We start from the raw sequence: 16,275 nt of genomic DNA on the forward strand, positions 1-16,275 counted from the left end.
CTCAATCTCCGTCTATTTCTCACATCAAGCCAGGATCTCTTCTTCGCTGTTCTCTTCTTCGCTGGAAAACTCTCGCCTGTTTTCCTGGTTAGCTATTGCCAGCTGCTGCTCAGTCAGAGGAGAAGAACCGGAGGAGGTCGAAGGTCCTGTCAACTCTGCTAAATCAGGTTCGTCTCTCCTAGTTAAATCCATTTCCTCATCCTGGCTAACATCCAAGTCACTCAGCAATGCAGGTTCAAATTCCACTGCCAGATCCTCTTCATTCGAACTCACAACTGCCAATGGAGCAGATTCCAATCCTGGAGTCACAACAGCATCCTCCTGTACTTTACATAGGTAAATATGTTAGAGATACATATAATCATTATGTTGTATTAAGATAGCTTGAGGGAAGGTGTGCTGAATGTAACGCTAATATGTAACAGTGTGGTATTAGAAATAGATATTTCTTTGTTCTTGGACTGTTAGAAAGAGGCCCTGCTGAAGGAACATTCCTTAATGCCAAATAAGGTAAGAAAAAGCCATGTTGGCAACGTATGTGATGGATGATCATTGGGAGGTGTTGAAGTTGATGTGGTCTCCATAATTTGTTTCGGATTAGCTATGGTCAGTTACTGGACCCAATGTAGGAGGGGCATGGGGGGGCATCAGGATAGAAAAACTATAAAATGTAATGTTCTGAAATCTCAAGGTGTGGTTCTTGGCTCAAACCTCATGTTGAGGTCAGCTAAGATCCTACCCCTCTTCGCAAACAGCTTTTTCCCTTTTTTATGCTTTAACTTTACAAATAAAATCTCTGTGTTTTCACTGATCCAAGTTTTTGTTATCTGGAGTCATTTACAACACTACCAGCCCACAGCTTATTGGCAACTGGGTGATATGAATGCATGCATACACAGCCCCACTCATGCAAGCATTGCAGGGGCTCATGACCCTCTTGTGTGCTCAGGGCTTCACTCACATGAGCATCACAGGCACTTGGGGCACCACTTACATGAGCTTCATGGTCCTACTCACTCGAGCAATGGTGCTCCTGCACCTGACTCTCCCGCAAAACAATCCCCTCTTTCCCCTCTCCCTCCTGCTCTGGGCCAACCCAGAAAGTTGACGAACTCTGGTCTAAACTCCGATAGCCTTGTTTCAGTATGTGATGTGTTAGGTCTTATGCTAAACCAAGTAAACAAAGTCTCCACAATTGTTGGTTTTCATTTGATGTTGTTTTGCCTTGCCTTGGCAGGTTTGGGTCTTGAGGATCAAGTGACATGGGCCTTATTATACTTGCTCAGCAACATCTGTTATATTGTACTTTATTTTTACATTTGATTATAACTTTGTATGAATGGGATGCAGAAGTTTCCTGCCTTAGCAATCAACTGGTTGAAATTTTTTGACTACAAGATAAGAACTTTCTAGGCTGAATAACAAAGGTTTTCTTTTTCAACTGCGTGTTAATTTAACTGCGTGCTAAATTCAAGCTTTTTTATTTTATTAGTTTATTTTAAGAGATTGGCTCTTTGATAAATTTCTAGGGTTTTTTCACTTAAGAAGTTTCAATTTAGCTGAAAGGAACGCATGACATCTTTCCCATTCTAACTTTTTCCCCTACTTTTAAGACGTTCTTTTCAATGGTTATGCTTAAATATTATTGAATGCTTGATCTCATTGTTTTTCTCCAATTCACTTTTTCTCTGTACTTTTTTGTTGTTGTGCTAAGTATAAAAAGAAATTTAAGGCTTTGTTCTAGGCTTTCTTTATTTTATAGAGAGACCATTCTTTATCAGAGCGCTCTAATTTGCCTTTAAAGGATCTTTCAATTCAGTTGCTTTTTGGAAAGAATGTGCCAAGGCAAGATCTAAGCCCAAATTTGGCTAACCGTTTCTTAATACTTGGTTGAAAAGTCTTCCAAGAATACTAGGCTAGGAAGAAAGGAACTAAAAAAGATGATTGCAAGCATTTCTATTTCTTTGTTAGGAAAATTGCAGAACTATATTGTGATGTCACAATAAGTGAGGCCTAACTTGAGATACTTTTAAGGCCAATTTCTTGTTTGCCCTGATTTTGTTAGACATATTGCTAAATTCAAGCTTTTTTATTTTATTAGTTTATTTTTAAGAGATTGGCTCTTTGATAAATTTCTAGGGTTTTTTCACTTAATATGAACAATTGCAATCTTTTGGGAAATAAATCTGTTAAATGCTGAAGAATTACAGGAAAAATTCCCTCTCTCTCTTTGAGGCAGTTTTTAAAATGTTAGGTCTTTTGGGTCCTTTTTCCCCCCCATCATCAAGAAAATCTAAGTAGCAGCTTCAATTAGTAGATTGGGGTAGATAATATCTCCCCGTCAGAGCATTCAAAGATACCCAGCTCTTTCAACTGAAAAACTGACTGTGCAGTGGTGAGACTCAAATAATTTAACATCTCTGCCCTAATGACTGGGTAGATGGGTGGGCATGGCTGGGTGGTCATGTGTGGTCATGTGACTGGGTGGGCATGGACAACTCGACATCACGTCTTTGTCTTAAGTATAAAAAAAGATATACCAAAAGTTAGTTTATTATTTCATGCATTTAATACTTAAATAAGAATATAAAAGGTACACAAAACTAAATTTTGTTGCAAGAAAGAGTTTTAAAATATTAATGAAAAACTATTAGATAATATGCCAAGAAACAATAAAACTGTTATTTAAGGTATTTCCAAATTGCTGTTTTTTCATCAGCTGTGTGATGTGCTCTCAACAATTTTTTGACTGTAGGAATAGGGTCCCATTCTTGTAGAAGTAGGCCAATTAGACTGATAGTCATTAGGTTTGTTATATTGGAAACAGCAACTTGTCCTCTCTGAACATATGATGTTTCCACTTCTGCTGAACTTCCAGCAATTTTTCTGACAATATCTTTAGTTATTTGAATACTGTCAGGAATTTCATATGAAATCTTGATAATCATTATTAATCTTGTAATTAAAAATGTCACTAAATACAAGCAATTGTTTTTCAGCTGCTTTCTATGGAATTACTACTTTTTCAATATTCCAGTAATCTGGCTCCAAAAAATTGAGAAATTTTACTTTTTGTGTCTTGCAATTGGCTATCTGTTTTTAAAATGTTCACAATCCATTAGTCTTTTATTCAAATTTGTTATGTTTTCTAAAAGTCTTTCCCAAGGAAGCACAACAAATAGATGACTTTCAATAAATTTTATATTTTCGAAGGCTTCTGAAGTAATTAAGAATTAATAAATCATTTTTTTTCATATGCTTTATAAGCATTTCAAATGCTTTACTTGATCTCATCACAAGTTTTTCAGCCTTTATGAAGTCTACATTTTTTGCTTGCAGTGCATTTGAAAGAGGAGAAATTTTGTTTAGAATGTCAATCATCAATGCCAAATCAGTAATAAAATATATATTTTCAAGATGGGCAGCCATACTTAAGTATTTTTCATTTGAATGAAAATAGTGATGTACCACTGGATAAGCACGCCACACAGCTACGGTTAGCCTTAAATTGCAGGCAATTCAACTTGGTCCCAAAACTCTACCAATCTTTATAATTTGAATTCAAAGTTGTTCAGATATTTTGGTAAGTTCAGTTTGGTTCTTATTGGATTTATGAAAAAATAGTACATATCTTATCAATAAATATTTTAAAATTATTTACTTGCTTTATTTCCTTTATTGAATCAAGTTGGAGGGGATGGTTTAAGCAGTGCCATATTGTGGTGTTTGGAAACTCTTTTGCTATTCTAGTCAGGGGTGGGCTTCAAATTTTTTAGCAAGGGGCTCTCTGCGCTAATGACTGCCTGGGTGGGCGTGGCCAACCCAACACCACTCCCATCCAGTCACATGATCCCCAGCCATGCCTACCCAGGGTTTTGTTGCTCCAGTTTTCTGTGGGAAATGGGTCTCTCTCTCTCTCTCCGCCTCCCTCCCTCCCATTTCTGGTTTTCTCTTTTCCCACCTGTCCCTCTTTTTCTTCCTTTCTTTCCCTTTCTCTTTTATCCTCTCTCTCATTCTCTCCCTCCAGCTCTCATTTCTCTCCCTCTCCCCTTCTCTCTCATTTTTCTATTTCTTCTCTCTCATTCTCTCCCTCCATCATTTTCCCATTTTTCTTTTTCTCCCCTTTTCTCTCTCATTTCTCTTTCTCTATAAAATTTAAATAAATAAATGGTTCCAGTTTTTCCTTTCAAACAGGGGATCAGGTTTTCTTCTGCATCGTGCTTGGAGGAAAAAAAATCTGATGGCCTTTTTATCATTTCAATAAGGGCAACAAAATGATTTCAAAAAAAAGTTAAGATGCATCAGGTTTATCCTGACTAATTCCTGACATTTCAGCTATGCAGCTTTTGTGACTCCAGCCTAGTTTTTTTTTCAGAATTGCTGGGTAGATATTGTGGGCTCTGTGTGAAATTTATGCTCAGATTTGTGGTGTTGGTATCTTTGCATTCACAGTTGTTTTTATAATGCTGCTACAAGTGTTCATTTGGCCGAAAAATGCCATTTATAAGTATTTGAATAGATATTTAATTGGACTGCATGGCTCAAATCTCTCTGAAATTATTCAGGAATTAGTCAGGATAAACCTGATGCAGCTTAACTTTTTTTCAAATCATTATTTTGTTGCCCTTATTGAAATGATAAAAAGGCCATCAGATTTCTTTTCCTCCAAGCATTCCATTTGAAAGGAAAAACTGGAACCATTTATTTATTTAAATTTTATACTTGGGAAAGGGAGATTTCTTATTGTGCTCCATCAACATTCCAACTGAATTGGGGCATCTCCCAGCATAAGAGTCAAATGCTTCTGAAAACTTTATTCCTAAAAATAACTTATTCACAAAAATAGAAAGCTACCAAATAGCCTGGGAATCAGTTAAGGGTAAATGATGACTGAAATTTATTCTTTCAATGTTTTACTCTTTCAACATTTCTAGCCAGGAAGCAAAATTTGTTGTTTATGCAGTTTATGCATAAAATATCAGGTTTCCTAAAATTGTTCATGATTGCCAGTTGCCATCCCTCCCTCCGTCCTCTCTTTCCTTCCCAAAGATTCATCTTTCTATACAAAACTATTCTGTTTCTGAAATGATAGAACAAACCAAGTCAAACACCATGTGGAAAGCCTTGCTTGAGCGTGGAGACATGCATCTTCTTAAAGCAAAATCAAAAGGACATTATCAGGCTAAATATATTTTCTTTGAATAATGAAAATTAAATTTAGGAAAGAAAACTGGCTTTCTTGAAACATTTCAAAGAGAGAGAAGCAGCTGAGTTGGGCCAGTGTCTCAGGAGATCAGGGAGCCAGGAAAGTGGGCAAGGGAACCGGAGAGCAGTTGGGCCATGGGCAGCACGTAGTCTAGGGCCTAGGTAAGCTGCAAGCAAGGCAAGTGAGCAGCCAAAGCAGATGAGGTGAAAAAAGAAGTAGCTGTAAAAGATGGGATGGGTGGGGCAGTGAGGGATGGGGTGGACGGGGCCGGCCAGTGGTGGGATTTGCCGGCTCACCGAACTGTGCAGAATTGTAACAACCACTTTGCCTGAACTGGTCCGAACTGGCTGAATCCCCTCTGTCTGTTGCAAGAGCTATAAAGTATTGGTGAGGAGGTGGAGAAATTTCCCTCACAAATTTCCTCAAGAGTTCATTTCCAATAGGGACCAGTTAATACCATTCCATTCTAGCATATTTCTATTGTGACACTAGAAGCAGCCAAAACAAATCTAAAAGTAATAATTAATATAAAAAAACTGGTCCAATGTCACCATAATGATTCAAAAGAAGACTTTTGGACAAAGATCATAATCAATTCTTTTTGCTATTTACCCATGTTCACTGATTAAAAATGGCTTTTTAGTGGCATACTGCTGCTCTCTGTTTGTTTACTTTCTTTTAATATTTAATTTTTAGGACTTTTGAATCCCATTTCACAATTAAACTATAACTGTGAAATTAATTTCAATCAATTGATTGATTTAAATTACTTGACTATGTATGTATTCCGCTTCTGGAGGGGGATTAATCCCACTCATTTTTATCTTCAAGTCTTCTTATAATTGCTTCTTTTAAAGTGTTCTTTCATTAATTAAGTAGAAAAAACAAAGTTTTTCACCCAGTCCAACACACTTTCTTTCCATTCCTTCTTCCGATCGGGGCTGTTCCAGCCTTTTTAGCAGCTTTAATGGCCACTTTCCACAACTGGCTTAGGGAGCTTTCTCTGAATCAACCAGGGACTTTGCAATGTCCCTGGGATCAACAGAGTGAGCTCCCCTTATTCATCGTCTCTATGGGATGATTTAGATCCAAGTGGACCAACCAGCTGTCAGGATATCAACAGCTTTCCAGGAGACCCCGAATCGCCCATCGTCTCACCTGGTATCAGTCCCGCCCACCACCACAGAATCTTGAAGATTGTTTAAAAATGCACATATATGCAGACACTTTGAATACCAGTTTAGTTTATTTAAAATTGGTAGTAAATGCTCAAAATCACAAGTACATTTTAGTAAATTATATATCTAATCTCTCCGAGTCAATTCTCAATATACAGAAAAACAACAAAACAAGTTAATGGAGCAATTGAGAAAACAGGATGTGTGTTTGCGTTTTATTTTTATAGTTATAATGTACAATGAAGATGGCATTTAATTTCATTGTATGAGGTGCAACTAAAACTAAACTGAACATACTCTTTGATTAATGCTAAAGACATACAAGATGAGAATAACATTATGATTGTTTTTATAAAACATGCAAGTTTTGTTAGAAACCTCTTGAGTAATTCAGAACAATCTCTTATTTGCTTGTAAACATTATTAGAAGAGAAGTCAAAAAATAACATGTAACTAATCTTAAAATTTAGATAACACAAAAGAAATTATATGTATGTAGAGCAATGGGATGCATACATCAGTAAACTAAGATAGTTGACAATTAGATATTGCTTCTGCAGCATAAAGATACTGGCAGAAAATTAAAACATGGTTGGAGGAAATGACGACAGAACAGATTGAATTCAAACCAGAATTCTTCCTATTACAGATCTTTAACAATTTCCAAAAAAAGTGAAGTATACAATATTGCATATATTGATGGCAGCTAGATTGGCCTTTGCACAATGTTGGAAACAGCCTCATACTCCACCATAGGAAATGATTATTCAAAAAATACTAAATTGTGCAGAAATAGATAAATTAACCCAAGCATTAAAAGAGAAAGAAACATCAATATACTATGAGAGCTGGAATTGTTGGTATGGTTAGATAAAAGATGGGCTATATAATATTATAAAAGAGGATAAGTTATAATCGTAGTGGTAATTATACATTCGCATTAAGGAGTATTTGTAAATATGGCATAAAATAAGGATAAAAGTGACCCACAAACTGTCGAAGATGAAATCGTTTTTCATCACTTTTTTATTTTTCTTCTACTCTTACTTTTTTCTCTTTCCTCTTTTACTTCTCATGTTTCTTTTCTTTTCTACATTTGTGTATGTGTTGTTTATTTTAATTGTAAAATTAATAAAGTTTGTTTTAAAAAATATTGCTTCTGCATAGATTTCTCATCACAGTGAAAATGTGTCCTTATTGCAAGGATGTATAGACTGTATTCATTAACCCTGTAATCCTGTGATAATCAGTTATTGCAGACATATACTAGTTCAAAATAATTAACTCTGTTTTATTGTTTTTTTTAATGAATTTTATTGTTTTTATGCATGGAAAACCTTGTTCATGTTTATTGGAGAAGTGACTAAAAATAGCACTGATTTGTTTTTTAAATTAATAACTTTCTAAGATCTCTCATAGCTTCTGAAAGGATACAGAGAATGTTGAGCTTGTTTACAACAGCTTTACAAACCACAACTCTTGAAAGTGGCATATAGATTAAGAATTCATAGTAAAACAGAAGTGAACCAGACAAAAAAAGATTTCAAGAAGAAATTTTAATAATCCATGAATTATATGGCCTTATATAGTTGTGCTCATAAGTTTACATACCCTAGCAGAATTTATGATTTCTTGACCATTTTCCAGAGAATATGAATGATAACACAAAAACTTTTCTTTCACTCATGGTTAGTGGTTGCCTGAAGCCATTTATTATCAATCAACTGTGTTTACTCTTTTTATATCATGACAACAGAAACTCCCCAAATGACCCTGATCAAAAGTTTATATATCCCAGTTCTTAACTGCCTGTGAACTGTCCTTAAATATCACATTTTGGTTCTTACTATGTCACAGAGCCCCTGATTATGACATCAAACATGCAAACAAGCTAAATACACTACTAACATGGGCAGCATCCTGCCCACACGCTTTTATCTTTCTTGTTGACCTCAATCTACCTCATATTAATTGGACCCTTAACAAATGTACAACTGAACCCACACATGCAACCTTCTACAATGCAGTAACAAATCTGGGACTAGAACAACTGGTAACCAATAACACTAGACTTAACAACTGCCTCGATCTCATCTTCTGCAATAGTTTGAATTCAATTTACGGAATACAAATTAAAGAACCCTTTTCTAACAGTGACCACAACATGATTGACTTTTGTCTCAACATACGTCCGCAAAAAAAATCAACACAATGATGGAATCCCCAATTATAACTTCAAAAAAGACAACTATGATCTTATAAACAACGATCTCTCATCCCTTGATTGGCAATTTCTATTCTCTGGATGCAATACTGTAGAAGACATATTTTTAGTTGAAGTCAAAAGAGTCATCAAACTATATGTACCATTAACAACTCCCAAAACCAGAAAAAACAAATTACCCAAAACAATAAGGAAGCTTCAATCCAAAAAGAAATCACTTTGGTGGAAAAACAAATCTGGTCATGTTGCCAACTTCAAAAGCCGATACAAAAATTTATGCCACCAGATAAAAACTGAATGCACCAATTATCACATTAAACAAGAAAACCTTCTACACACCAATTCCACCCGCACTTTCTACAATTTTGTAAACAAACTAAAAGACTCAAGGTCCATCCCACCCCTAAAAGGACCTAATAGTAAAGACTGCAACGACAATACTATTAAAGCCAACCTCTTTAACACATTCTTTGGCTCAGTATTTGTAAACAGCAAGGATCATGCCCAGTATTTCCTAGTCGAACCACAGACAACTACAATGATCCAATACATATTGATTTTACAGAAGACAATGTTGAAAAAGCACTATGCAATCTAAAACCATCTCTATCTGTTAGACTGGACGGAATATGTGCCTACTTCTTAAAAATGCTACCCACTGCCATAGCCAAACCTCTAAGCATAATCTTTGAAAAATCTTTCAGGACCAGCTCCTTGCCAAAACTATGGTCACAAGCCACGGTCATCCCCATCTTCAAAAAGGGAGACCCCAGCCAAGTTGAAAATTACAGACCAATCTCTTTATGCTGCGTCACTTGCAAAGTCATGGAATCAATTATTAACCAATCCATCATCCTCCACTTACAAAAACCTACTCTCTAATAAACTATTTGGTTTTAGGAAAAAAATATCATGTAATCTTCAACTCTTACACTGCAAAAACATATGGACTACACCAGTGGCCCCCAAGCTTTTTTGTGCCACGGCCCGGTACCGGCATCACAAAATGATCCGCGGCCCGGTACCAGCATCAGCATGCATGGCAAGGCAAGCCGAGCGACCGGCCAGCCAGCCGTCCTCCACTTCTCCCCGCCTCCTTCAACTCCTTTGTACTTTGTCGATGGGCTTCGGGACGGCTTCGGGACAGTCGCTCGGCTCACCTTGCCTTGGGTGCTGAAAGAATTCTCGCGCCTTAGTTTTGTTCGAAGCCGCCCCCCCCCCAACCGATGAAACTAAGGCGCAAGGATTCCTTCAGGACCCAAATGCCACTTTCCAACCAGAAAAGCTCACTGGAAGCACTTTCTCATCAAAACAAGATGGCGGCGCCCAGCAAACCGGCGGCCCGGTAGAAAATGTTCCACGGACCGGGACCAGTCCACGGTCCGGTGGTTGGGGACCCCTGGACTACACAACTCGATCAGGGCAATGCAATAGACGCAATCTACATAGACTTTTGTAAAGCCTTTGATTCAGTGGAACACGACAAACTACTCCTAAAACTAAAACCTTACTCTGGACACCTGCAGAACTGGATAGAAGCATTCCTGTCAAACAGACAACAAATGGTCAAAATTGGGAGCGTCCTATCAAATTCTGTACCTGTCAATACTACTAACTAGAGCATACAAAACATTTGCTAGACCAATACTTGAATATAGCTCATCAGTCTCGAACCCACATTACTTATCTGATATTAACACAGTTGAGAAAGTCCAGAAATATTTCACAAGAAGAGTTCTCCACTCCTCTACTCATTGCAGAATACCTTATGCCACCAGACTTGAAATTCTAGACCTAGAAAGCCTAGAACTACGCTGCCTTCGGTCCTATCTCAGTATAGTATATAAAATCATATATTGCAATGTCCTACCAGTCAACTTCAGCTTCAACCATAACAACATAAGAGCAAACAATAGATACAAACTCAAGGTAAACTGCACCAAACTTGATTGCAGGAAATACGACTTCAGCAACAGAGTGGTCAATGTCTGGAATACTCTACCTGACTGTGGTTTTTTTCCCCAAAACCCCCAAAACTTTAACCTTAGACTGTCTACTATTAACTCACCCCTTTCCTAAGAAGTCTGTAGGGGGCGTGCATAAGCGCACATGCCTACTGTTCCTTTCCTATTGTTTCTTTTATATATTTTTTTCTTATATGTATCCATGTATTCATAACTATGTTTTTACTTATACCTATTATCTTGTAAGCAATTGACAAATAAAATAAATAAATAAACTGTATGTAGAAATGAAGTTTAGCCATGATCTTTTGCATTTGTGGCATAACTACATAGTAATTCAAGAACTATACTGATAGCTTAATTTGCAAATAATAGCAAATGCAGTATATTCACAAGTTCACATAGCTGTATAAAAGTGTTTACATTTATTTTTGTAAAAATTCAACAGAAGCTGCAACTTAGGAAATCTCTAGTTAAAAAGCTTCCAATATGTAGGAATATTTTCTTAATGAGTCTGCACTTCAGGGAAATGGAGTTCTAAATCCTTATATGGTTTTTGCATAAAAATGAAAAAATGAACTTGTGATTTGTGGTTTTGATGATTAGGGAGGATGGAAAATAATTCTAGAAATGACAATCCATGTCAGGAGTCTCTACAAGAACATATACATGATAAATTAACACAAGAGTAAAGTGCACACTAAAATGAAATTTTCATGAGAAGGATGATAGAAGACTAATTTAACATGTTCCTTTTTAATAAAGGCTCTGCACTAAATGCATCAAATTCCATTTTTACAAATCAAACCAAGAACCAAAAAATATTAAATATTACATGCTTCTTCATATTTATCTTGCCAATTTAATAAAAAAACTAAACAGAAATAGAAGCATCAGTATTTAAGAAGAAAGTTTAAGTCTTAACTTAAAAGAATACTAAAATATTTAACATATTTTAAAAGTGAATTATGCTCATAGACTCATTAAATATGAGAAATGTATACTACTTCCTGTCAATTCAGCTATCAAGACAATACATTGACTAATATTGAGACAACTGCTAATACTGTATTTTTTTATATTTATTTTTTCATTTTCTTTCCCTTAGATCAGGGGTGTAAAACTTGCAGCCCATGGGCTGGATGCATCACGTGCTGGCCCCACTCCCTCCCGGTTTAGCAAAGGGGGAAATGTTCCAATAGGTCACATGATGCCATTGTGACGACACAAGTTTGACACCCCTTTCTTAGACACAAAGAAATATGCCATCTTTGTGATTGCTGTATTTGTTGAACCTTTCAAGAGATAAATCAGAAATGGGAGGGGGGCTCTAAATGGTCTAGTAGTAAAAACAGTAATTGATCTAGTGTTTAAGGCATCAGGCTAGAAACTAGGAGATTGTGAGTTATAGTCCTGCTTTAGTCATGAAAGCTACCTGGGTGACCTTGAAACAGTCACTGTCTCTCGGCCCAACCCACCTCACAGGACTGTGGCTGGAGGTAAATAGGAGGAGAAAGGTGATTAGATATGTTATTGAGTTATTTATTTGTTGAATTTATTTATTAAATTTATATTCCATTCCTCTTGCTGTCCAAGGCGACTCTGGGCAGTTTACAAAAATATGGATACAAAACAATTCTAAAAATAAAACAAATTAAAAATACAAAAGATTAAATAGACAAAAGACTGGCTCAAAGTAACAGAATGTGGATGGTGCAATATCGCCTACAGATTCTTCATCGGGGCTTCATGGCATCCAGCAGAATCTGGTTTTCAAGAGGGTGGGGGCAGATCTCTCCTCCAGTGGTAAGTTGCTCCAAGGGCAGGGGACATGGCAGAAAAGGGTCTTTTCCTAGACTCCACCAGCAAAATTTGTATGGCTAGTAGGGTCTGCAATAGGCCATTTCTGCAAATGGGGCAGGGCAGTTCCTCAGATATCCTGGGGGCTTTAGGCCATTTCTGTCCCATTGGGGCAAGACAGTTCCTCAGATATCCTGGGGGCTTTAAAGATATTAACCAACAGTTTGAACAGCACCTAGAAGTAGATTGGCAGCCAGTACATTTTGCATAAGTTATTTTATATATGTCACCCTAGGGCCTCTCCATGCCAATGCATTCTGGGCCAATTGTACCTTCTGAATATTCTTCAAAAATAGCCCTATGCTACACTAAGCAAATAAGAGATGACAGCGCATGAGTGATTGGGGGCAGGGCCTCACAATACAGAAAAGATCAGTTTGTGCACACAAAGCTGCAGAAATGCTCTTAGTCATGATTGCCACTTTGAGCAGCAGTTGAAATCTAAGAGAACCCAGAAGTTGTGCATTGGGCCTGTCTGGAGTAGTACAACCCCAACTAGAACTAAAGATAAAACTCCAGAGGCTCCATATATCCATAAGTACTCCCTTATCAGAGTTCAGGTGAAGCCTGTTGTTCCCTATCCAGGACCCAGCTTCTAACTCCATGAAAGACAGCCACAGGATTATTTATAAAAATAATAAAGATGAAATATAATTACCATAATCTGTTGAAACCATACAGGTAGTCTTGCCAACTGCCTTGTGAAATGACAGCTTGAAATTAAGATAATCTCAACTTTGTGTTCAATTCTTGTATTTATTTTGCCAAGAGCTATGTATGTTTAACTGTGTCTGAAGATAAACCAAATTGTTCCATGATACTGGCAGTTCTTTCTTTAAGCCAAGAAAGGGATGCTCTTTTAGAACCTTTGTGATCTTCTGTGCTGCCACAGCATTCATTTTGAAATGAATCTGTTCCATTGTTTCTGCAATTATTTTTAGAAAGCTCAGCACATGTTATACTATGTTGTTCAACAGCGCAATATTCATGATCAAGATCCATGTCATTAAGAGTATGTAGCAAATATCCAACACTGGGTTGTGGGTTTATACAATTTAAATTCTTAAGCATAAGTTCCTCGTATATTCTTAATTGATTCAGCAGATCAGTCATCTCGCTCAGCATTGCAGGGCTGTGTTTATTGTGATGATACCAAGACAGAAGAGCACTACAATGTAGATATTTGAAACAAAACAAAACAATGTTTACTTTTAAAATGCTAAAATAAACTGGGAATCTAGAAATCACCACTGTATCATAAAACATTACAAATGGATTCTACTTTCCAGAAAATGGGAGATTTGAACAAAAGTTTGAGTGTTTACTATGGCATGGAAATCATTAAGTGTCATTCAGTGGTTCCAATTTATCACATTTTCCACCTCTCGCCTTGCAAAATATAGAGTTGCCAAAGATTAATTCTAAGTTATTCAGGCTATGAAAAAGATGACAGTTATACATTTAATAAAACCCATTATAAAGGTTGGTCTCTGGGGGGAGGGTATCTTTATTTTTACAACATACCTTATGGTTCCTTTGAGCTGGCTACATTCAAACATCACCCTTACTGCTTCTTTGTAACCCTGATTGAAGCCTTGTTGAAGTGTTACCACTTTCCCAGCCTCAACACCTTCCCTATAGCCCTCCTTTTAGCAAAAGAAATAAAATACAATTTGTTAGCATTTGTATTATTTAAATATAACACCAATTAAAATAAGTAAAACAAAAAAGCTAAAAAAGTATCCTTCCAAATTATTATCAAAAAGAAGAGAACAAATGAAATTTAATTTCAGAGCCTGATTCACAGCACTTTTATTTTAAAGAATATCATCAGCTTTGTTCTATATGGTCATCTCCAAAATTCAATTCTGAGGTAAATTCTATCCATCTGGCATCTAATTTTTAAGAATCCCTCTAAAGAGAGAACAAGATTGACTCTTCTGATTCCTATAATAATTATGCCAGCATTCTATGAAAATAGAAAATTCAAGTTAATACAAAAGGAAAGAGAAGAAGTAATAACATCAATCAATATTATAGATTCATTACTTTTACCTTGACTCGTTTCTCCATTGCACTCTTCCATTCTTTCTGGGCTATGTCCATCTCATCTGCATTTTCATCAAATACATCTTCATAGCACTGGCTAATTGCAGACTGTAGCCATGACATTTTGTTTATAGTGCTGATCCAAGAGGCTAAGAATCAAAGCAGATAACAGATAATCAGAGTTGGAAGGGACCTTATAGATCATCTAGTCCAACCCCATTTCTGACAAATGGCAGTTCAATCTCTTCTTGAAAGTCTCAAATGATGCACCTGAAATCGAGCATAGCCGGGCGAACGGGCTAAACCTGAAGAGAATCAAGAATGATTTGAGAAGCATTGGAGATAGTAAACTCTATGACAAAATGAGTCGAAAAGAAAAACGTATTAAGTTCTCTCCTAGCAACTAGCGAATGAGGAAGGCAAAACAAATCGGAGGTGTGTCTGTTCTGCAAAAAAAAAAAAAAAGATGAGCTTCTCCCTAAATGACATATAACGCATTTTTCCCTCCTCCCCTTCAACCATGAACAGATCCGAAATCAAACCCACCTCTACTCCTTAATCAATCTTCCACACTCCATCTTGCCCTCTCGCCAGACAACAATCCAAAGTCCCTAGTGCTTCCGGGGTCGCAGAAGAAGCAGAGAGAAGGAGACATCCGTGACAGAAATGGAAGCTTGCGCCTGCGCATTGACCACATCATGTTGAGTTCGAAGGTCGGGAATACGGTGCTGTCGGATTGATAGGTGTGAACAAGGGAAAATTGCCCGCTCCCGAAATCGCTGTAGATAAAACTCTGAAGTTGTCAGTGTCAGGCTAGCAAATGTTCAGCTGTTGAATGTTGAAGAGGAGACCATAACTGCCGATGGCAAACTGTATAAACACTCCGTGGGATCCAGTTAGGTTCCTAGCTGATTATGAGTATATCCACCTACCTTTCTGGGAAACAGCAGAGAAACCCTTTAATATTTGCCTTCCTCCAGGATTTTCAAAAGTTAAAGTTGACAGTAGTTATGCCACCCTTGACTGGCTACCATGTAAAGATTTTCGCAGAATGAACGTGCTATCATTCTCAATTGACAAATAGTTACGTTGATGGTAATGGGCCCAAATTAATGACAGTTGTTTTTATCATTTCAGCCCTATTGTTTATGTCTCCTCTGCATATTCCATTTGTGTGGGGTAAATGCAGCTTATTTATTATCCTCTCATCCAGAAAAGCATGTTTCAATTAAATTGTTATTCTCTAAAAAAAGTCTCTCTCTCTCTCTCTCTGTGTGTGTGTGTGTGTGTGTGTGTGTGTGTGTGTGTGTGTGTGTGTGTGTGTGTGTTTTTTTTTTTTTTCTGAAATTGCCCAGGAAGGTGTGGAGGAAGGACTTACATTTTTAAAAGTTATCCTTTGTTTCTTTCTCATACTCATCTAGGTAAGTTGTCCAGATGAGCATGAGAAATAATGTATGTTTGGGTAGAACTGGTGTTGCTTAACAGAAATTCAGTCACAAATCTCAATGGGTGACTGCCCATTCTTTTTAAACCCAACATTGCTGTAGGAAAGACAGGAAAGAATGCTGTCTTTTCTTTCTTGAATTCCTGAATGAAACGTGACATATAAAGATGAACTGGACCTACAAATACTTGAGCAAAATAAATTTCGTGATCCAAGATCTCAAAGAATTTTGTTTTCAAAATTAGGAATCAAATTTCAGCCCAACCATATGGATGCTTAGTAAATTACTAAATTTAATGGACTTAATAACTATATATTATAAAAAGTAACTTTTTAATAAAAGTATAGGA

At 36.8% G+C, this 16,275-nt stretch overlaps 1 protein-coding gene across 1 annotated transcript; it reads right to left on the reverse strand.

Annotated features, from left to right (window-relative positions):
• Positions 1-6,433: 6,433 nt before the first annotated feature.
• YAE1 (YAE1 maturation factor of ABCE1) lies at positions 6,434-15,174 on the reverse strand. The gene is made up of 4 exons (XM_026702259.2): positions 15,028-15,174; positions 14,488-14,630; positions 13,957-14,078; positions 6,434-13,600 (listed from the first exon to the last, which is right to left on the reverse strand). Exons 2-4 carry the CDS (start codon positions 14,602-14,604, stop codon positions 13,204-13,206), a joined length of 636 nt encoding a protein of 211 aa, XP_026558044.1. The 5' UTR covers positions 14,605-14,630; positions 15,028-15,174; the 3' UTR covers positions 6,434-13,203.
• Positions 15,175-16,275: the final 1,101 nt, after the last annotated feature.

The sequence above is a fragment of the Pseudonaja textilis genome, chromosome Z, assembly GCF_049901715.1.
Source record: "Pseudonaja textilis isolate UNSWEBS1 chromosome Z, rPseTex1.2, whole genome shotgun sequence".
In the NCBI taxonomy this organism is placed as follows: domain Eukaryota; kingdom Metazoa; phylum Chordata; class Lepidosauria; order Squamata; family Elapidae; genus Pseudonaja; species Pseudonaja textilis.